Source organism: Antechinus flavipes, chromosome 3 (genome assembly GCF_016432865.1).
Source record: "Antechinus flavipes isolate AdamAnt ecotype Samford, QLD, Australia chromosome 3, AdamAnt_v2, whole genome shotgun sequence".
NCBI lineage: Eukaryota > Metazoa > Chordata > Mammalia > Dasyuromorphia > Dasyuridae > Antechinus > Antechinus flavipes.
In genome coordinates this window covers 451,817,983-451,840,890 of record NC_067400.1, presented here as the reverse complement: position 1 = coordinate 451,840,890, position 22,908 = coordinate 451,817,983, and the positions used below count along the sequence as shown (strand labels likewise).

Sequence of the window (22,908 nt, the reverse complement as noted above, 5' to 3'; positions counted from 1 at the left end):
AAAACCTGCAGCTGATTTAAAGGGGATTCTTGATATCTCTCTTATAGCTCTAGACCACCCAAACAGCATCAGTTTCAGAGGAAAAACACTAAAATTAAGGACTTGAAAAGACTTCTTGCAGAAGGCAGGATTCGACCTGAAGGAAGCCATGGAAGCCAAAAAGTGAAAATGAGAGAGAGCATTCCAGTTAAGGGCAACAGTCAGTGAATATATTTGGTGTCAGAAAAAGGGAGTGTCTCCTGTGTTAGGAGGCCAATATCACTAAATCCTAAAGTGTATGAAAGGGATAAGGTTTAAGAAAGTTGGAAGGGGAAGCCGGTACTATAGTGATTTTAGATAGCACAGGACTGCTTGAGGTAGGGACGGGGAAGAGTAAGAAAAAGCACTCAAATATTTTAAAAATTTGACTAGGGCTAGTCAACACTCTCCACAGAATTATTATTAAGGAGGCTACTGAATGTTGGGGAGAGCTCCAAAATCACTTCATAGGGGCTGTTCTATAATGACATCTCAAGAGTTTTTGGGAGGATTCTGTCCAAGACTTGTTGCACAAGAAATAAAGGTATGTTTTTCCCTTTTTGTGTTCCCTCCTGGTGTCTCCAAAATGCCCCATCTCTTCCACCCCTAAAAAATTCTCAAATAACGATTGTTTCCTTCACTTTGTTCTTTTCCCAGTACCTAGAACAATGCCTAACGCATAGAGGTGCTTATTGAGCGATCTTCACTAATGTTACATGCTTTATCTCTCCTTTCATACTCAGCCAAAGGCCTTGAAAAAATTGTCTACACTTGTGCCTGCACTTATAGTTTGGCTTCGAATTTCAAATGAAACTGCTCTTAATTACCAAATTTAATGATTTCAAACCTTTTACTTAATTTAATTTACAAATGAACAAGTATTTATTAATACTTAACAAAGCACTGTGTTTAGTGCTGGAGATAGAGAAAGGAAGATCTGCTCTCAGGTTCATGTTCTAATGGGAAAGATAACCTATATGAGGTTTCAGTTATAAGTCAGATGGAGAGGTCTAGTGGTCTCCAGAATACAGCAGCCAAGCAGATGGTAATGCATCTTCTGAGGTCATTTCTATTGATAAAGCCATGTTGAAACATTTGAGACTATCAAGGATATTAAGGATAAGAATGTTCTTTTCTGAGCCTTTAGCGGCTTTGCAGGCCTATAACCCTGCCAGAAAGGGCCTAGTCACATCCCCATGAGTGCAACCCCCTCTATGATGCTTTCAAGAACTGGGATCTGGAGAATGCCTACAGATTGACCTGCTCATCACGGCAGTTGGCATTTCATGGTGGTGGGGACAGTGATGGGCAGATTTCTCCTCTATAAGAATTGATCCCTTGTATGGTGACTGTAAAGGCTAGACTAAAATGGTAAGGACCATGCCTGGGTGAAGGGACAGGTCAATTCTCTGAGAGCCTCCACAGCTGTGGATCACAGCATCTGAGGGAGTTGCAGGGCAGCCGTTATTGACACAGGTGTTGCTTGTGGACTGGGAATGAGATAAATTGGAGGCAGAGGGAAGAGGAGAGAAGTCAGACAAAGCAGCTGCCTCTCAGTCACAGAGGTAAGAGAACAGCAGCTGGAGAACAGCAGCTGCCTCTCAGTCACCTTTTGCCATCACCATCCTCTCACATGAAGACATCCATTTTACAGGTGTGAGTTAGACTTCCAGCAGCCACTGGCAGGTGGTTCCTGTATCACAAACAGTAAAACAGGCCATGATCTCTCAGCAGCCCCTGGCACTACTTAATGTATTCCTCTTACATTCCCCTCTTGGTTTTCTTAACTTTCCAATTTCTCCTAGGTCTTCTATTGATTCATTATCCATATTATGTTGACCAGCAGTGAGTGCATCCAGAGGCTCTGTCCTGCCCTTTTTATTTTGTACAGCCTCACTGGTTGACTTAATCAGTTCCCATTCATTCTTCTAGTATCTCTGTGCAAACAGCTCCCTGAACCTTAAATCCAGCCTTATTCCAACTATTTCCAATTGCCTATTGTTCTTTTCAAAACAATTCTCTCTCTCTTGAAAACCTAAGCCTTTTCCAAATTTCCCTGCTCCTATCAAGAACACCATCATCTCTCCATTCATCTAAGTTCACAACCTGGATCTCCTTTTGCTCACCACATGTCCAATCAATAGTCAAATCTTCAGTGTTTTTGGAATGGGTCTCCTACATGCCACTCATGCCACCCAATTTAGACCCTTTTATTCTTGAATGAATTATTACACTAGCTTCTTTGGTTTGCCTCCTTCTGCAATTTTGTCTTCCACACAGTAGAGCAATTTCCTTAATGCATAGCTCTGTGTTCCCTCCTTTCTCATCAACTCCAGTGGCTCCCTATTTAGTACCTTTACAACTTTTTCTATTTGGTATTTAAATCTCTACATGTGAAGGAAAATAAGGTTTAAGACTGGAAAGAGAAGTGGATCCTATTGTTTCTTCCCCTCTTAGATATTGCGTTCTTCCTAAATATTACAATTCAGCCATATTAGCCACATCACATCTATCTCCTTTTGTCCTGTCTCTTTCTCAGGGCTAGACTGATTCCCCCATCCCAATCCCTGTTTTTCTTCATTCTTAGGTCAAGGGCTACATTCTCCTTGAAGCCCTTTCTGGTCCTCCTTGCTATTAAGGGATCCCTTCTCAAATTATCTTGTCTATGTTCTTATTGTATGCCCCATTTATATACAGGCTTGAGAACAAGGATTTTTAAACAAAATTTTGTTTCTTGTCACTAGTGCTTACTCCTGTGTCTGGCACATAATAAGCACATGACTGATGTTTTTTGACAGAGTTTACTCTTACAGTTTAGTAAAATTTATGATGACACTTTAAACTTAAGCCTGTTATCCTTTGGCCCAAATTTGAGTAGCAACATCTGTCAAAATCTATGGGATCTTCCTGTTAAAAAAAGGAAATACCAACTTAGAAAAGTTTATCTTTTTGCTGGAAATGGGTATTAAGATTACAGCAAAATGAATGTTAAATGTTGCCAGATTATGGAATGCTAATATCTCAGGCTTTCAAATGTCTTTAGGTAAATTACTGGAGAAAATTTTATAGAGCAGATGTCACTTTCATTTGTTTACATGCATTAAAACAGGCCATGATCTCTCAGCAGACCTTGGCACTACTTACTGTATTCTTCCTACATTCCCCTCTTGGTTTTCTTAACTTTCCAATTTCTCCTAGGTCTTCTATTGATTCATCAAAAAAAATCTTTTTTTGATTTAGATTAACATATTACAGTGTCATTGTGGCCATAACCTGGGCTTGGAAATAGACTGTATGTCTTTCATCTCAAAATCAGCCTAGCTGAATTTAAAGAGACTCATGAACAGAGCTAGTTCATCGACAGAGTTTGGTCGTTTGTGTGTGTGTGTGTGTGTGTGTGTGTGTTTGAGGTGGGAGGTATTTATTTTTTGCCACAGTTAACTCAAAGAGGACCAATTGTTTTAATTTTTGGCAGTGAAGGAAGTAGAAAATCATTAGTGTTCTTAAGTACTGATGTATATTGATACCATGTAAGAAAATAGAATGTCATATCCAGAAAACATAGTTTACATTCAATATTTGCTTTGTTAAATTCATATAAATACAACATACAGTAAAGAACCACTTAAAGCACCATTGTTCAAAACACTTTAAAAATTAGAGGTTACAAAACACTAGAAAATATAGCCTATAGAGAACAATCCTACATTAGCCAAAAGCAAATGGAAAGCTATATGTCATGATGGTTTATCACTATCTAAAGTGAATAGGTAACAAGGGGGAAAAAACTAATTAATTTTCACTAAGGAAACAGTACTTGTTAACAGATGCTTTTCCATGATTTAACTCAAGAAAGGGACATTCCCAAGATACCGTCTTCTTGGATATTGTGCATGGTCTCATTGCTACCATGTTAATGATGCTACTGGTCTTGATATTGTGTTTTTTTTAGCCACCTAGTTTATGATTGATGTTTAGTTAACTGAGTTGCCCAAAATTTGATCTGTTTCTGATAAACTAGAAACAATGTTTCTATACAAACCTAAAGATACTTTTAAAGTGCAGTTAGCTTTTAATTATAGTCTAGTGTGGTCTAAAGCTCTTGGAAACCAATGGATGGGGGGGGGAGGGGTGATCAAAAAGGAGTTATGGCTGTGATTTCATTATTTAATATAATTAGTTTCCTTTCCAAATACTTTGAAATAATAGCAATCTTGGATTTAATCTTCCTTAAAGTGACTATTTTCAAGGGAAGAACACTTGTATAAATTCTGCTACATTTGTTTTAAAAGAAAAATATCCCCCTTTTGGTCACGACTCGTACACTCTGAAGCACATATATCTTAACCAAAACAACATATGCAATGGGACAATCTAAAATGAGATGGACACTCCCCACAGCACAACACAAGACATGCATAAGTGTCCTAAAGGTCAAATATATCAAGTGAAAAAAAAAATCCTTATCTATTACAGAGAAACAAACCAGTTGCACTAATGTTCAAATATCTATCATAGAAACACATTATGAACTGGTACAGTTTGATTTAATCACATGGCCACACATGTCCTCTACACCTGAGCACACATTTATTATCTATTTTCATCTGCAATTTCATTCTCAGAGGAAGGGACTGTACCTGTTTAGTCAGCTGTACACAGGCCCTCAGCACATGTGGTCACTTAATGCATTCCTTTTGATGATAATAATGACTTAGGCACAAAGACTTCCCCAGTTCAATTATTTACCTCGGAATTACATTAGAACTCTGACAAACTGAACAGATAATAAAATACAAAAATTTGAAGTAAAAACTGATTTAGGAAATTTTAAAACAGTCAAAAAGATAAAATATAGAACTCTTAATATCCATTATGGTCACCCCCCCTTCTGTTAAAGTAGCTGTCACTTGGGAAGCCCCTGGGAACTCTCCGGTTTGGAAACCCTGAGTAGGCGTTCCAATATCCTGCATTGTTGAAAGGCGCCATGTGCCTGTCCTGGCTTCTGTTCAATCGGCTAGGTTTTTCGGAATGAAGTACACTGTGAAAGGTCACATCATGTTCATACTGTTCTTTCATTCGGTGGATTTTTTCTCTTGGGACTCCATGTGTGTTTCTTCTGCATTGAAAAGAGAGAAAATAATAATTATAGCAACATGTCAAGGCTATTTTCATATGCTAAAAAGTGTGATGATTCTTATTCCCAGAGTTAATGGGGAAAATGTAAAATCTGATCCTTAAGTTACCTTGGAACCCTGTCTTCCTTGTGCCATTTACACCAGTGTGAGGAAGCAGAAGCAAAAAGGGTACCACATATTTGGATTGAAGTGAAAATTTCTCTCAAACTCAAGGATCATCATTGGATCTCATCAAGCATTTCACATTAATAATCGTAGTTCAGAGTTAAGTATTGTTATATTGGAGTCCTCCCATGAGAGCTAGTACCAGGTTAGCATCTAACAATATCTTTTTTACCTAAGGGATGTTTTAAAACACTATACAATCTCACTTCCAGAACACTGCTTTAAAATGACCTGCTTGTATGTTTTCTTCAGGTGACATTTCCTCTTTGAACAAGATTTTTTTTCTCAGAGTTTGTTTTATTTACTGATTTTTAAATGATCTTTTATTTCACCCAGCTCCCTCAGATAGCCTTTCCCCCTCAAAAAACGGATGAAAAATGCAGTTCAACAAGACTACTTAAAACTTCAATTGACTGATGGCATATTCTGTATTCAAGACCTATAATCCCTCCTCTCTTCAAAGATTGGATGAAGGTACATTCTCATATCTCTTCTGAGCTAAGTTTGGTCATATAATTACACAGTACTTAGTTTCAATTGTTTTTGTGCTTTCCACTTCTATATACTATTTTTCCATTTTGGGTTCCATGATTAGGTAAATTCCACTAAGTGGGAGCAGGTAAGTGCTGCACAGAATGACTTTAAACAGAAATCTAGGTAGGAAAGCAATGGAGGGAAGGGAGGAAAACAGTGGAAAAAACTGTTTCCAAAATTGCTACTAGTCTTCCCAAGCTTCTGTGTGTCCTTTATGTACATAATTTCTTGCAGTGCAATAATATTGCAATATATATACCACCACATTTTACTTAGCCATTCCCTGTCAGTGGGCATCTGTTTTTTTCTGGTTCTTTAGCAAATATTTATTTGTATTAAATCTTTTAGTACACAAAGACAAACCTTGAAATCAATAGTCTTAACAAAGGAATCAGAATTTGCTGAGATACCCAGTTCTAGACAAAAGGCTGAAAAATCTAAAACTCATCATTTGAGAGCCACTTTCAAGAATTATCATTTCTGTCATTTAAAGAGTCTTGTTTCATTTTGAAATAATTGAAAACTACAAGACATATACATGTTAAGAAGTACTAAAGGAAAAAAGTACCTTGCTAACTCTTGAACATTGAATTTCCAACAAGTCTCAGGTTCTCGGAATATAACTTCATAGTTATTTTCAAGTGCCTGAATTTAAAAAGAAAATGCAAAAACCACTGAGGACATAGGCATGTGTTTGACATTATTTATTCTGTCACAACATTTATTCTGTAACTTTTCTAAAACTCTCTTGCATTGCTGGTAATTCACAACCCTTGGTCATATCTTGATTTAACTAATGGCTTCACAGTATCTAGAGTTGATTCTCTTTTTATAATGTTTTCAAAGTTCTTATTATGTTCAAGAAGTTCTTTACATTCATTTTTTTTTAAAGTATTAACAGGTTTCAGAAAAAATGTGATAGAGAAAGTCCATAAAATCCTTCCTGGAATGTTTAAAGAGAAGATGTAAAAACTATGTGGATCTATTTTGGCAAATGTAATCCTGTCCAAAGACATCAGGAATTATTAAATGATTTTTAAATTCACTTCTATAATTACTCTAGGAACATAGCATGATCTTCATTTAGGAAGTGAGAATGTTAGATGTGTTTTTGATAGTTGAGATTTTTTTTTGTTAGGGTAAAACACAAAAAACTTCTCTGTAGCATCTGAATACAGAGTACTGTTTTACTTTTTCATTATATTGTTATGGAATACTTATCAAAGAGTATGAACTCTCTCAGAGGCACTTAGAATCCACAGAAATGTCATCATCTTCCCAGTTTAGGAACAAAGCTTAATAATTTCCATTTAACCTACCTGGGCATTCTTCCCTAGAAGAAACTCTTCCTGCCATTCAGTACGATGGAACATGAGCCACTTTTCCCCCTTTCCAATCAAGACATTTTCTTTATTCCTTTAAACAATGTCCATTCATACATATTCATGTTTTACGTCTTGTCCACTTTCCTCCCTGTTTACTAGCCTGATATACAAATTTTCATTTTCCTCTTCTTCAAATGTAATATTCATTCCTCTAACTGGAAGGTTACTTAAATAAAGTAATCTAGAAAGCACCTAATTCTTGTAAAGTCATAAATAACTACTGAATGCATCCTAAGGAAAAAAGATTGAAGATATTCAGAAAACTTAAAAATAAGACCAGTTCAAACTCCTTCCACAAAAATCTGTTCTTTCTGGACTCTTAATTCTGAGTTTTGCTTTTCCCCATGTACCCTATACTCCTTGCTCATTCTTTTTTCATTTCAGAACTAGCCAGCATAGACTACCCTCCCTCAACCAACCACCAAACACTATAACCTGAACCCATGAAAAACAATGAGAGAAGAAAGCAAGGAATGCTGCAGACCTGAGTTTAATGCTTTGCCAAAAGTAAAATAATAATATGATATAGATGAGTTTTGTATTTGTGATAGGAATCAAATATGTAATCAAATGAATTAGAATAGAATGAGTCCCTTTTTGGAGATAGTCAATGCATGATTACCCATGTGGAGATCACTAGTAGTAAATGTTATATGCCAGTCTGTCCTCTCCCCGGTGCCCCAAGAGCTTCTGAATGCCTTCCCCCACTATCAGTAGATGTGTGGAGGAAAAGAAAGGAAGAAAATCTGTTTAATATCAATACAAAGAAGATTTTTTTTATTAATAAAAAAATTCATTCCAAAGTCGAAAGGATTTGGGAATTATCCACGTTATTCTTTCCCATCATAGTTAATATGGATGTTTGAGAAATGAATTATAGGCACTCGAATATGTTTACAAAATACATATCACACACATAAGATCATAGCATTTGTTCCAGTTTAATTTTGACTCAAAAATTCTGTGGAGTTTGAACTTGCAAAGAAGCAGGCGCGCATGCATAGGACCCAAAGCTCTGGCTTACTAAAGAATTAAATTGGCCTGTTAAAGAGTCCTGAAATATGCAAGAGACCAAAAGACAACTCTCCCTTTAAGTTGTCTGACCCAGCAACCTCTGTTTCTGGGAGAACCGCAGTGCCCTCTCCAAATAGACCGGCCCAAAACAGAGAATCTGCCAAGAACTCAGAACAGGAACAAGGAAGGATTTGAAAATTGTCATACTGTCATCTCCTAGGGACAGAGTAACAGCTGGGGAGGTGTCATTTTCGGAAAATTTCAGCCACAGAACAGCCAAGGCAAGCGGCAGAATGAAGCCTCAGCCCCTTTGCTCCCAGGAGGGAGAAGGGCCGTTGCTGCCAATAGATGGAAGCGGAAGATCAAGAAGAGAGGAAAGAATGAATGTTTTCACTTTCCCACCAACGTCTATAACTGAAAATTCAGAATGATACTTCTTCCTACCATGACTGCATAGGGCTTCATCTCCCAGGCGTGAAGGTTGGTATTATCAATTATAATTGGGGATATGCCATTCCTCATTGCTTTCCTTGCTGCAACACAACATGTTACACAACAGTAAACAACATGCAACAAACAGTGGAAGGGGTGAGTGACATCCACAGGGTTCATTTTTGTTTACTCTTGGACATTGCCATTACACAGCCTGAATGCCCTCTCTTCTAACCCTGGTCTGTATTAGATAGAGATCCCTTCTTCCTAGAGGCCACAGGAACAAGTCGGCTCAGGTGAGCCGCTCTGGGAGACAGTGAGTGAGTGGAGCTGCTGCCCTTCCTTAGAACATCTTCCTTCCGTTGCCCCTGCACTCTGCCTGGCATGCAAAACACGTGGGGGCCTCCCAGGAGCCTAGGAGGCTTTCATCACCTCTTTTCTGGTTCCAGTCATGAGCTTCCTCTAGGACATCTGGGTTGAATTCATAAGTACCATCTTCCTTGAAGAAAAATTCATCCGTACTGAAGATCAAGGCCCTGGGAAAGTCATGCTTCAGCTGCCTGGAAAATAAGGGGAGGACATGGATTGCTTTTTCATCCTAGGTACAGTCACAACAGAAGGGTTTCCCTCTGGGGAAGTTTCAGTCTTGATGGCCCTCTAAAGTCCCCTTTCAGCTCTGAACATCCTACGAGTGCATGATCCTGTAACAAGACCGCAGTTCCCAGATTTTTGAATGATTAAAACTCAGTTAAAAATGGGAAAATACTGGCATCTCAGAATAAGGCAGGAAAGAGTCAGGGTTCCTGGGACATATTCTGCTTGGGACAGGCCAAGTCAGCCCTAAGTACAGCTGAGCCAGGAAAAGTTCTCTTTGGGACATTTTTCTATTTCTCTTTTATTGATTCCTACCACTCCCTCTCCCTGTCCCTCGAGACACTTGGTAGCTTGCTCATTCTGATCTAAGAGCTGTTGTCCACTGGCTCTACTTTGGGATTTCCTTCTCAGGAATGCCCCAGACTCTGCCCCTTTTGTCTTTACATCTTGCCACCCGCTGCCCCATTCCCAATTAACATTTACTTACCTTCCCTGTCTCCCATCTTCTTAAGAGACCTGCTCTCTCCTGGGGCTACTCTTATCAACTGAAGGTGTTAATGTTAATAAGGAGGTAGTGCCTCACCCCCAAGATTTATACAGGGGTAAAGGTTCACAAAGGGCTTTCTTTCCTCATTTTGTAGATATTATAAGTAGTATTAACCCACTGCACAGATAAGCAGTTTCCAACAAGTTAAAAGTACTTTGTCCAGTGCCTCAAATCAGAATTCAAGCACAAATTTGGCAGTCCTCTTATTATGCTACAATAATGCAGCCAATAGCATAGAATAATTTAAGGCAAAGTGTGAAAAATGGGGGATTTCAGGCACTGTGGCTGGCTGGTGGATAAGCCAAGGACACTCTCAAGGTGAAGAACCTGACAAGACCTTAAATACAACACTGATGGAAAGCAGGGAGGCAGACTCTCACCTTTCGGTCCCTCCTCTGAAAGAAGGCTTATTCATAATTACCGGTCACAGAGTGATTCAAGGTTTTTAAGTATTTATATAAATTTTCTAATCTGGGCTTTACAACCTTGGGAACATAGAAATTACAATTCTTATTCCCATTTTATGGGTAAGAAAATTGGGACTTAACATCTATTGGATCTTTTCTCCATTGTTTTTCCCCCATTGCTTTCCTATATTCCTGTTTAAATTCAATCTATGCAGCATTTAACTGCTCCTATTTACTGGAAGGGAACAGTACAGAAAGTTTCTGTAATTTAAAATACATAATTTTCCACTGGAAATACCCAGGTTATATTTCCTACATCTTGGAAAATCTGTATTCAAGAACCCTGGGTTCAATACACATGGTCACATTTAGAATAGCACATTGGACCCATACCTCCCAAAATATGAGCCAAGTGAGATAGAAAGCATGTGGCACACAAGCCTGGCAGCTGCAAGAAGCAAACAGTCCCATCCCTCAGCCTAGGCTCCTGCTGAAGCCAGTTTTGTCCTGTCTGACCAAGGAAGACACAAACAGGAAAGGGAACATTAATTTTTGAGATCCTGTATGTGGCAGGAGGAAATACACTGAATTGCTTAAAGAAAAGTGATGTGTTCTTATAAACTTGCCACAAGTATTTAATTTAAACTTTTACCTTATTACAAATCAAGTGAGGGCGGCATGTGATAAAGAGAAATGGAAGCAAGCAGCACCTGCTACTTTAATAACTCTCTCCAGGAAGCTCAAGCACATGACATGGTTGAACTCTTTGAAGATAAAGAGAGAGTGAGAAAGAAAGGAAGATGCATAAAGGAGGGTTGCTGAAACTAGGTTTTATTCTTAAGTTTTCTATTTCATTATTATTATTTGGTTTGATTTAAGCCTATGCTATTAGCAAACTGTCTCCCATGGCTGACAGTTATTCCAGACACTTTTTGAGAGTTCACATGATTTAAACTTAAAAAAAAAAAAACCACATTGGAACTAGGTGTATTTTCCAAGTCTTGAAATAAATGAAGTATTGATTAATAAACTGTCTATGCCTGAAGATCAAATTCAATGGTGGTTACAGCAGCAAATGACATATTGACTTCATGGATCAATCTACTTGTTCTATAGCTTGTTAAATCACCACTTATCTATGTACTTTTGAAGCATCTTTGGCAATCAATGTCCACATTTGCTTCTTAGTCCTGGATTTGAAATCTGTGGGATTAGTATTATTGACTTGCTACTGAATCTTTAAAAAATTATCCTTGGTGAACAGATGGTAGATGATAAAACATACTACCCTCACCTTAGAAAGGTAGGTACAGGTGTGAAAGCCTGCATATGCAGTCATTTTTCTTTAGTTTGGACATTTACGGAAATGACTAGTATAAAAAAATTTTTTTTTTAATATTTAAATTTTAAAATATCTTGGACATTGTGAGAACTGCTAATTAATCTTGACTGATTTTCTAATTTTTGAACTAGATCTTCTCTGTTATCTCTTGTGATTGCTTTCTCAAGGACTCTCTAATCTCTATCAATCCTTTGGAGTTGAACTTTCTGTTCATGGAAATATTCATTTTGCTTCTTGTTCTTTTCAGATATACACATCCTACTAGCATTGTAAAGTAGAAAAACAACACTGGACTTGGTCAAGGACTTGGGTCCAAATGTTTGTTTTGCCATTGAATATCTAAATAATCTTGGGCAAATCATGATTTCCTAAACCTGTTTTAATATTTTAATGGGGCTAATAATACTGTAGGTACCTAATTGACAGACTTTTAGGAGGAGTGCTTTGTAAATTATGTAAGCTCTTATTTTTTATGAACTCTTCTGTTGTCCCTGGGGAGAAGGAATGAGGAAAGATTCCCCTAGAAAAAGGCTGTTCAAAGCACATTTCTGTTTGATTTGTAGCCTCGTTCATTTCTTAGAAAAAATACTGCTGTTCTTGAAGGAAAAATTCTATGATTAAGAAAAAAGATCTGCTTGTACAACTTTATGTAGTTTGGCTGACCAATTAATTTACATACATTTTATCTGTATGAGTGATCAGAGAAAGAATGTTTATTACTATTATCTGTAAAGACAAAGCCCTCAAGTTACAAAGTATTTCCTAGCCTTCAGTTCCTGCACCCTTCATTGTTGGTGGCCCTTCTTCAGCACAGTAACTAGCACTTAGGAGATACTTAATAAATGTTTATTTATTAACTATTTTGTTGGGTGACCTGCCTTTAGTACCATTCCTTTAAAAACTGATTCATTGTGGATGACAACACAGTTTTTTCACCTTTTTGTTGTTGCTTGCTTGCTTTTTGTTGCTTTCTCATTTTTTTTTTCTTTTTGATCTGATTTTTCTTGTGCAGCATAACTGGGGAAATATATATAGAGAAATTGTACGTGTTTGACATATATTGGATTGCTTGCTGTCTAAGGGAGGAGAAGGGAGAAGAGAAGGAGAAAATTTGGTACACAAGGTTTTACAAGGGTGAATGTGGAAAACTATCTGCATATATTTTGAAAATAAAAAGATATTACTTGAAAAAAAGAAAAGAAAAATAACATTTCATTTGAATGTGGAAATACTCTAAGAGAGTAGCATCTTTGAGTAAAGAAAGGCAGGGCTAGCTAGATGGCTCTGTGGATAGAGCACCAGACCTGGAGTCAGGAGGACTTGATTTCAAATGTGGTCTCAGACACTTAATACTACTAGCTATGTGACTTTGGGCAAGTCACTTAACCCCAACTGCCTCTCAAAAAAAAAAAAAAAAAAAGACAATACAAGCATAAGTATTTGTGGAAGAATAGGAGAGTTTTGTTGTTGTTGGGGGGAATCATCTAAACATCATCTTCTTTAACCTTATCATTTTACATGAAAAGAAATTTTACATGGGAAAGACCCCAAGACTTCTGGTTCTAAGCTTAGAGCTCTTTGTAACAAACCATGCCTTTCTCTAATACCAGCCATAACACGGACCTACACATTAGCTCCTTTCTCATGACTTTGAGCAGAATCACTGGCAATCAAGCTTTTAAGCTTCTCAGACTCCTCTCTGAGCCCTGCAAAAAACCTTTTACCTCATTAGGTTTTCATCTCTCCAGTTTCCACTCATATGGATCTTTATTTTATCATAATTTCTTATGGACAGAGACTAATAATGGGGCTGAAATGGGTCAAAGTAGGAGCAGAGGGAAAGGAAGTTGGGTGGTCAGGGGAAAGATATTAGGCCTGAGGCCAGGGGCAAACATTAGGCCTGGAGTTAGCAGGGACCTCCTGAGTCATCTAATCCAACCCTGGAGTCTTGGAGCAGGAAGAGAAAGGCCAGGAGCTTGGGCTACTTGCCCAAAGTTACTTCAGAGGTGGAATCTGAACTAAGGTAATTGTCTGACTTGAAAGTTTCTCTCCATTTGTACCAAACAGAAGAGTCGAGGTATAGCGGAAAGCAGAGACCCCAAGTTTCACCCATCCTCATTAAACAGGCAATTTGGTTAAAGCAAACACACACCACTGGTTCTGGAGGCTATTGGACCATAAATCCTTAGTAAGGCCTGTTCTGTTCTTAGTTTTTAGTATATCCAATGTCTGGCACATGGCAGGTCCTTAATAAATGACTGTTGACAATTGGAGACAGAGAACACAGGTTCAAATGTTGGCTCTCCTACTTATTTACTTATCTGATCTTGGACAAACAACCCTCCCCCCCACCACCACTCCTGCCCCTGTCCCATGACCTCATATAAAAGTTAAACTAAATGACTTCTGACTGTTCCAACTCTAGATCTGTGATCCAAGGGACAAGGCGCTTTATATTTAAACTGTTTGTTCCTGATCTCAAGTGATCTGGATACTCAAAACAACTGTAGAACTGGTTTAAATTTAAATATCATTTATGGACTTATGATTCAGGAGTGAGTAATCAGCAAAACTCAGCACATTAATATAGACATGGATTCATTTAAGTTTGTCCCATATTTTTTGGATATTTCCCTCCCTGAACTTAGTCAGATTTAAAGAAAATAGGGATAAAAACGAGATACATTAAAAGCTAAAATAAAAATAATCTCGCTTGTCTTGCTGACAAAAAGCAACCTATTTAAGGAAAAGTAGGTTTTCTGTCCCTAGTTGGTTGTGTTCTTTATCTTCCAAGGTCTCAACTTTCTCCTCTATAAAAATGAAGATCCTGGGTCAGATGACTTTAAGCTTCTCTGATCTGTAAGGTCGGGAAGTGAAGTGTCTGTCACATATATACACTAATCAATAATAATAATAATAAACCTTCTCCAAGAGTACATCAGAATTCCTCAGTAGAGTATGCTATGACTACTGTACCAATCTAAATGAGATACTTAATAATAGCCAACATTTATATAGCCATGTGTCAGTCACCAAGCTTAGGGCCTTATAACTATCTCATTTGAACTTCATACCTATGAGGTAAGTGTTATTATTATCCCCATTTTATAGCTGAGGAGATTGAGGCAGTTAGGATAAGTGACTAGCCTGGGTTCTCATTGCTAGACTGTCTGAGGCTCAATTTGAATTCAGGTCTTCCTGATTCCTGCCACCTAGCTGAGATAGGGGTAAGTACTCTAGTTCCAGGTGAATTTAGACTTTAAAGCCTGTTCTCATTAAATTTTGCTGAGGCAAGCCTATTTTTCATTTGTATAATGTTGACACAACTAATTAAAACTATGATTGGCAAATATGATCTAAAATTCTTCAAAACAGCTCTTTTCAACTGCAGTAACTGCAATGTTTACTAAGGAGTATGCCATTTTCTTAATTTGGCAAATATTTGTAGACTCTGAACTATAAAAGAATATGAGATATCTAAACCACTTTATAACTGCCTATTTTGGTTAAATGGTGCCTATAAATAAAACATTGTCACCTAAGATAACATAATATGTAAATTTAAGACTACTGCTTAAATTAAGCATACTGTGTCCCAAAAATGGAAGTATAAGCCTTTTTACTTTCAGTTTTATTAAGATTAGATGCTATAGTAACAAAAGTCAGACAATAAAATGCTCTATCTCCACATAATCTCAATTTCTTTTTGAACTCCTCTTTCCTATTCCTTGGTGTTTATAAGTAGCCTTTATTCAGGTAGGCATTAAAGTTCAAAACATGCATTAAATTTGGGAAAATTCTGTTTACCCCATGATCTAGTTATCCTCTACTTGCAAATGGACCGAGAGTAACAGAGAAAAGTTTATATAAAACAGAAGTATTTTTCACTGCTCCATTTGTCGTATTCTGGCCTTTCAAAGGAGAGCAAATTGAAAGCAAAGCAAAAATAGGAAAAAACAAAGATTCCCACTCAGGTAAGACACACACACACACAGCAGGGAAAAGTCTACAAAACTTATTAGCGGGTTTGGTGTCAAGCATTTTAGAAGCAGTCCAGTCTTTCTGTTTTTCTGACCCATGGGAGAAGGGAAGTGATCAAAATAAGCTGAGAAAAGCAAGCCATGGAGGGACTGCTCAAACTCTTCATCATGTGAAATCACTGCTGATCTCATGCCTTCTTCAACTCAGGTGGTGAGAGGCCCACTGATGGTTCCTGAAGAATAGGACTCTTTCTATTGGGAACTAAACAGAAAAGAAGGAAAGCAGGATAAAGGCTCCTGATGTTTTTACACAATATTTACCAGAGAAGTACAAAGCAAAAGAAAAAGAGCTGGTCCAGGCCGGCCAGGTGGGCAGGCTTCCAGCTTCTGGGAAGAGATAAATGAAGGCAGAGAAAGAAATGACTGTCATTATTAGTGTGGTTTTTACACTCAAAGGACAAAAAGCCATGGGAAAAAATAAAGCTAAATGTAAGTGAATTATTAAATGGAAATACTTTTTTTTTCTTAGACAACTGGACACTGAAGACTTCACTATAATTACATCTATTGACAAGAAAGTTAAGGCTGTCTCTAAAACTGTAGTTTGCCCAAAAGTAGGTAGAGCAATGTAGAGATACTATATAGTTTACTTAAATATGGTGATTTTAACTCCACTTAGTCACAGAATTAGCTTCCCCTAGGCACAATTCTTCCTCCATCCCCAACACCCTCCCTTGATTTTAGGGATCTTCCTGCAAGGACTAGGCAATAAGGAAGAAGAGGAGGATGGAGGCCAGCTTCCTCCTCTCTGCTCTCTGGCACTTCCAGAAATGCACCCCCAGCCCCAACCTGGACAATCAAGTCAGTTTTCTACTGAATCACAAATAAGTTCTTTGTGTTCCCAAACACCCACATTTATCACTTTCATGGGCTTTGTCTTTTTTAAACTAAATCTAAGCTACAGAAGGACTCGGTACATCTGGAAAGGTAGCATGACAACAGACTGTGTGGGGAGGCTGAGTGCAAGGCTAAGAAGTTAGGACTGTATCCAACAGATACCAGGGGATGAGGGGAGGGCTGATGCAAACATGTCTTCGTTAATAATAGCTAACAGATGTTGTATACTATGTGCCAGGCACTGTGCTAAGCATTCTACAATTCTCTCTTTTGGTCCTGGGAGGCAGGTGCTGCTGCTATAATCCCCGTTTTAGAGATGAGCAAACTGAGACAAACAGAAGTCCCAGAAAAATAGCGCTCTGTTCCTAGTTGTTTCACCTCAGTTTCCTCATTTGTATGAGTGAGTTAAATTAGTTTAATACTGTTTTCTTCAAGTTCTAAATATTATGGATTTATTATTAATCTGGCATAAATCTGAAGAAGTGCGGTGGAAATGGGAATGAAGAGAAAGAGAATGCAAGAGGTACATGACTGAATCTTATAGAAGGTTTTTCTGAAATTATATGAGGAGGGTTGAAGTACTGGATTATAAATCTCCAGTCGGGCCATGCTTGGGGACTGATGTTTGCTACAGCATCTGTCTAATAAGACACAACTGAACATCTCTGAGGAAATCTTAATAAAACCTCAGTTGTGGTTCAATTTTATCTTACAACTGGCCTTACAGAAGAACACTACACATAGATTAATTTCCCTATTGTCCAGGAACAGGAGTCTAACCATGTATTTTCAATGAAAACAAATCACCAGCACTCTATACATCAAAACGGTTTACTCATATTCACAAACTTTTAATCAAGAGGAAAGGAAGAGCAGGGGGAAAGGTAGAAATGAGAAAACAAGATAACTAAACCACCAGAAAAGACAAAGGTGAATAATAGAGGCCCATGAATGGATGGATGCCCTACCAAACAGAAGTATACTCACTAACCAAAACATATCTTGTTAGCATCATACACTGACACACAGAGCCTTAGAAAGGAAGAATGAACGAAAAATAAATAAATAGGAAATTGGTGAGAGCAGAGCGGGGCATGAAAGAAATTTGGAAACTCCTTCATCAAGCTCAGAAGTGGGAAACGTCCAGCCCATGAGTTCTGTAAGAGCCATTTACAAAGATAACGACAGGTGATTAGCTGAAAACTAGATAGAACAACCTCCTGCTGCTTGAGTTCTATAAGTTGATAATTTTGTATGGCCCTCAAATGGTATCATAAATATCCAAATGGCCCTTTGCAGAAAGAAGGTTCCCCACTCCTGATTTGGCTTGTTTGATTCAGGTCACCAAGCTAAAAGTCCAATGTTAAAAACCATAATTAGGCTGTGTCACTCAGCATCATCAATAGCATTTAACCTATTAATTAGTCTTTATGTATTCCCTAGAGTATGTGATTTACTGCCTTCAATTGTAAACTCCTTGAGTGGGGTCAGTGTAAAACTTCTAACAAGCTCTTCCATATGCATATAAATAGTAGCTTATTTATGAGCTCTTTTTAAGTCCTACCTTTTGCTTCTTTTGTTTCCCTAGTGTTTAACACAGTACCTGGCACATAGTAAGCATTGAATAAATGTTTGCTGACCTAATTGGTCTTGCTCTATTCCAATCCAGTCTTCCAGACAACTGCTAAACAAATTCCTTGAAACATTTTACTCCCTATTCAAACTTTAACATATCTCTATTACTTCTAGAAGGGAAGGTAAAGTCTTCTGATATTCAAATCCCTGAACCACATGACCAAACTTTCTGACCTTATTATACATTATTCTGCAGCATCTAACAGTCCACACTCACCTTCTCACTGTTCCTCATATCCAGCAATCCATTTCCCATCTCTTTGCACTGGCTGTCCCCCATGCTTGGGATGCACTTCCTCCTCACCTCCTCTTAGAATCTCATTTCCTTCCAGATCCAGTACAATCGCCAACTTCTCCATGATGCCTATGGGGGCTAGATAAGTTTTGGGGCTATAAACAAAGAAAATGAGGGTCTAGAGTAGATAGAAAAGGGAGGATAATGAAGTGAGGAAGGGAAAGAAACCTTTTCTGGAAAGAAACCCCTTCTGGAAAGAAAGAGCAGAAAATTAAATTTTAGAAACTAATAAAAAGGACAAATTAAAGAAGAAAGGAATGGGGGAGGGAGAATTCTACATGACTGACAGGACAAAAAAAGGTGAATGAAATAATCAGATAAAATCAGAAAAGAAAAAGAACTTAAAACTCCAAAGACAAAGGGATAGGTAGAGAGGCAGGGAAAGTGAGGAGAAAGACAGCCACTAAGAATAGGGCTACCTCAAAAAAAAGATTTAAACATGTAAATGAATAGGCATAGTATTATGCAGAAAGGGAAAAAAATCATAACTTGAGGGAAAAAACAGTATTAGAGACAAATGAAAACCTAATTTATAATCTGAAATGTGAATGGATTAAACAATCCAATAAAATGAAAAACAGTGATAGAGTGGTCAAGAAAATAAAACTCTAGGGGCACCTAGATGGCACAATGGATAGAATACCTGCTCTGGAGTCAGGAGGATTTGAAGAAAATAAAACTCCACAATGTGTTTCTTGAAACACATTTGAAAAACAAAGGCATACAAAGAATAAAACTGAGAAACTGGGGGGGAGGAGGGGGAAATTTACTACACATCAATTGAATCCAAAAAAAGCAGGAACTGTAATCATGCTATGTGACAAAGAAAAAACAAACATTCAAAAAATAAAAAGTGCTAAATAAGAAAACTACATTATGCTGAAAGGAACTATAGGCAACAAATCATTATCAATATTAAACTTATTCACTTGAAATGCCTTAGTATCTAAATGTATACTGGAAACTTCAACTGGCCTAAAAGAACATACAGAAAGGCACACAATAGTGATAGGAGAGTTCAATATTATTTTCAATTATGGAAAAGTCTAAGAGAAAGATAAAAATAAACAACTCTAGCAAAACAAGAGCTAACAGACTTATGGAGTCTTCTAAAAGGAAATTCAAAGAACATACATATTTCTTAGCATTATATGGAACTCACAGAATTGACTATATATTAGGCCAGAGATTTTTTTTTACCTGTAAAAAGCAGAAATAGTAAATATATCCTTTACAGACTTCAATGCAATAAAAAGAGTCATTAGTTTACGGAAGGGATGCTTATTCCAAAAACCAAACAGTTGAACCTGTATCCAAACAATTCCTTCAACTACATGTACAACAAGTGATCATCTAGCTCTAGTTTTAACATGTCTAATAAGGTAAGAATCTGCTATCTCCCAAGGTAATCTATATTCTTTGAGATTGCTCTAACTATTTGGAAGTTTATGATTCTCTTAAGCTGAAATCTGCCTCTGCACCTTCCCCATATTGCTTCTAATTCTGGCCTCTGGGATCAAGCAAAACAAATTTAAATATCTACAAATATTTAAAGGATTGTTATGTGGCAGATGATTAGATATGTTTATATCAAGACAATTATCATGTTTCTTCTAAGTCTCCTGTAAACTAAACATTCCTTAATTCCTTCAAAAGATCCTTGTATGACATGATCTCAAAGTCCTTTTGTTTGTCTACTTGTGAATAAAAGGTGTTAAAGATGCAGCCTTTGTGGCCTAAGTCAGAGTAAGATGTAACTGGGAAATATTTAACAAAATAAAAATATAATAAAACCGATAATTTTATAGTTTTTTTAATTAATAAGTTTAAATTAAGCCTGAAGGGCTTACTAGATTATGAACCCTATTTCAATTCTAGTTTGACATTGCTACTTCAGATGGTATCCAGCTTATCAAAGTAAAATGTGACAGTGCTTCTTGTAATGTGGACTAATATTAGAGAAGTTTTTTGCCTACTATATCACAATGATCACCCATATTAAAACTAGATCTTTTTCATGATTTTCTGACACAAGATGTAAGTCTTTACATTTATCGTTACTGAATTTCAACCCATTAGATTTGGTCCAATGTTCATACCTGTCAATCTTTTTGGATTCTGAATGTCATTCTATGCATTAGCTTTCCTTCCTTGCACTGGATCACCTGCAAATCTGTTGAGTATACCATGCACCTATTTTTATCTAAGTCACTGATAAAAATGTAAAACAGCACAAGGCCAAGCACAGAAGTCAGGAATCCTAGGAGAGCCCAACCAAGGTGATAACCAACCATTTATGAACACTTTGGGTTCTAACATTCAATCATTTGTGAATCCACTTAACTGTATCCTCTAGCCTACATATATCCCAGCTTATCCACAAGAATAACGAGACTTTGTCAAATGCTTTATAAAATTCATGTAAACTTTATTTTTAGTATTTTTCTGGTCTACCAGTATAGTAACATTGAAAAGAAAAAGGAAAAGGCAATATCAGTTTTGCATGACCTATTCTTGAATAAGCCTTTATTGGTTTTTGCAACTGTCTTCTTTTTTAGATGTTCACTAAGCATTCCTTTAACATTCAAATACTATAAATGGTTCTTTGAACTTATCAATGTAGATTATCCCTTGATGCAGTTAACAACTCATCCACAACTGCCCATCATATGTAAATCTTCTCCATGTCCCCTCTTAAGTTCATCATAGAAGATTCATCTAAATTGCTTTTTTTCCTTGATATCTTTTTTTTTTTTTTTTACTTTCTCTTGATATCACAAAGTTGCTGGTAGAGAACATGAGCTTTTAAGTTCCATCTTGCTCTCATCTTCTTTTTACTGTACAATTTTTTAATGATATGACATCGGTACTGCTTCATAGTCACTCATTTATTATGCATTGCAGTATGTTTACATCCTCTACTGTTCTCAGAAAGATACTCATTATTTGCAGTTGTACACCACCAGTCACAGAATACTGGTATTTAAAAGATGGGCCTTTGTTTCTGGAAGAATTTGAGGAAAGAAAGATGGAAAGAAGGATAGAAGGAAGGAAAGGGAAGAAGGAAGGAAGGAAGGAAGGAAGGAAGGAAGGAAGAAGGAAGGAAGGAAGGAAGGAAGGAAGGAAGGAAGGAAGGAAGGAAAGAAGGAAGGAAGGAAGGAAGGAAGGAAGGAAGGAAGGAAGGAAGGAAGGAAAGAAGGAAGGAAGGAAGGAAGGAAGGAAGGAAGGAAGGAAGGAAGGAAGGAAAGAAGAAGGAAGGAAGGAAGGAAGGAAAGAAGGAAGGAAGGAAGGAAAGAAGGAAGGAAAGAAGGAAGGAAAGAAGGAAGGAAGAGAAGGAGGGAAGGAAGAGGAAGAGAAGGGAGAGGAAAAGAACAGATAGATACATACACATAACTTTTAATCCATTTGGGACTTTTTTTGCATAGGTTGTTAATCCAAAATCTTTTTCATGGTTGTGGATCTCACCCAACCATGTTTGTAGTAGTATCCTGGGGTTTGACACAAATATTCACGAATAGAAAAATCTTGAGAGACCTCTGTAAGGGAATTTTTCTTCAACTTGACATCTGAATTGAATATCCATGAAAATCCTTCACACTTAAAAAAAAAAAAAAGTCTCCTTGTTTTATGTACTTCATCTGTTATTAATCATCAAAAAATGTCTTCTCTGTTGATTATTTCTTTCAAAGAATTTTGCATAATTTTGATGTATGCATGGGAAATACCTTACTAGAAAAGAATCAACAGCATTTTGTTTTATTTAAGGTTTGTTGTTGTTGGTTTTTTTAGACAACAGAAGGCACAGTGAGATCCTGTCTTCTTTCAGTCAACTAAATAATGGCATAGATGTGATCTACATTGATTAATTATGAAAGTCTGCTTATTTTCTTCTATTTGGAAAATATTGGCCTTTTGATTGATAGTTGTTCTCTTGGTCATCTTTTTGTGTGTGTGGCATAAATTTCAAGATTTTTATACCTTGTAAGTTGGTCTTCAATGCCCAACATAATCTCCTTTTGGCACACTTATTCTGATCTAACCGCTTTAACTGTCTTTGCTTTTTAATACTGATAAGATCCTGGATGACTAACTGTGGTTGGCAGAAACTCGGTAGAGGTCATCCAGTCAGAAATCCCAGTTCTTTCAAACCCGCTCACTCTCTGGAGAGATCACAGGCAACCTAGCAATGTCTTGTCAGAAACCCCAGTCAGATCCCTGAGCTTAAATTTCCCTATAAATCGGTGTGGCCCATGCCATTTTTGCTGCACTTCTCTGAGTCAGTCTGCCACCTCACTCTAGCTCAAGGTGTCTTTCCCCATGCCATGTAGTGTCTCGCCTCTTATTGCCCCCCCACACCACTTATGATGTCTCTCCTCTTTACAGCAAACTAACTCTGTTAGGGTGCTAAGTCCCTTTTAGGATTTAGCCTGCCACCTAAGGACATGCCCAACCTCATGGGGAACACCCTTTCTCCTGGATAATTGTGAGTTCCACTTAGGAATTTATCTTTCCATTATTAATTATT

The 22,908-nt window shown here is 37.3% G+C and overlaps 1 protein-coding gene across 2 annotated transcripts in view; it reads right to left on the bottom strand.

Moving 5' to 3' along the window:
* Positions 1–3,512: 3,512 nt before the first annotated feature.
* The window catches only part of N4BP2L1 (NEDD4 binding protein 2 like 1), a 28,479-nt gene continuing 9,083 nt past the window's right edge, over positions 3,513–22,908 (bottom strand). The window contains exons 2-5 of one of the 2 annotated variants that reach the window (XM_051986486.1): positions 9,119–9,246; positions 8,699–8,787; positions 6,424–6,500; positions 3,513–5,137 (exon numbers count right to left, since the gene is read on the bottom strand). In XM_051986486.1, the coding sequence (XP_051842446.1) occupies positions 4,882–5,137; positions 6,424–6,500; positions 8,699–8,787; positions 9,119–9,246 (550 nt within the window). In that variant the 3' untranslated portion in view covers positions 3,513–4,881. The remainder of the gene's footprint in view (positions 5,138–6,423; positions 6,501–8,698; positions 8,788–9,118; positions 9,247–22,908) is intronic. The other variant, XM_051986487.1, reaches the window with a different exon arrangement.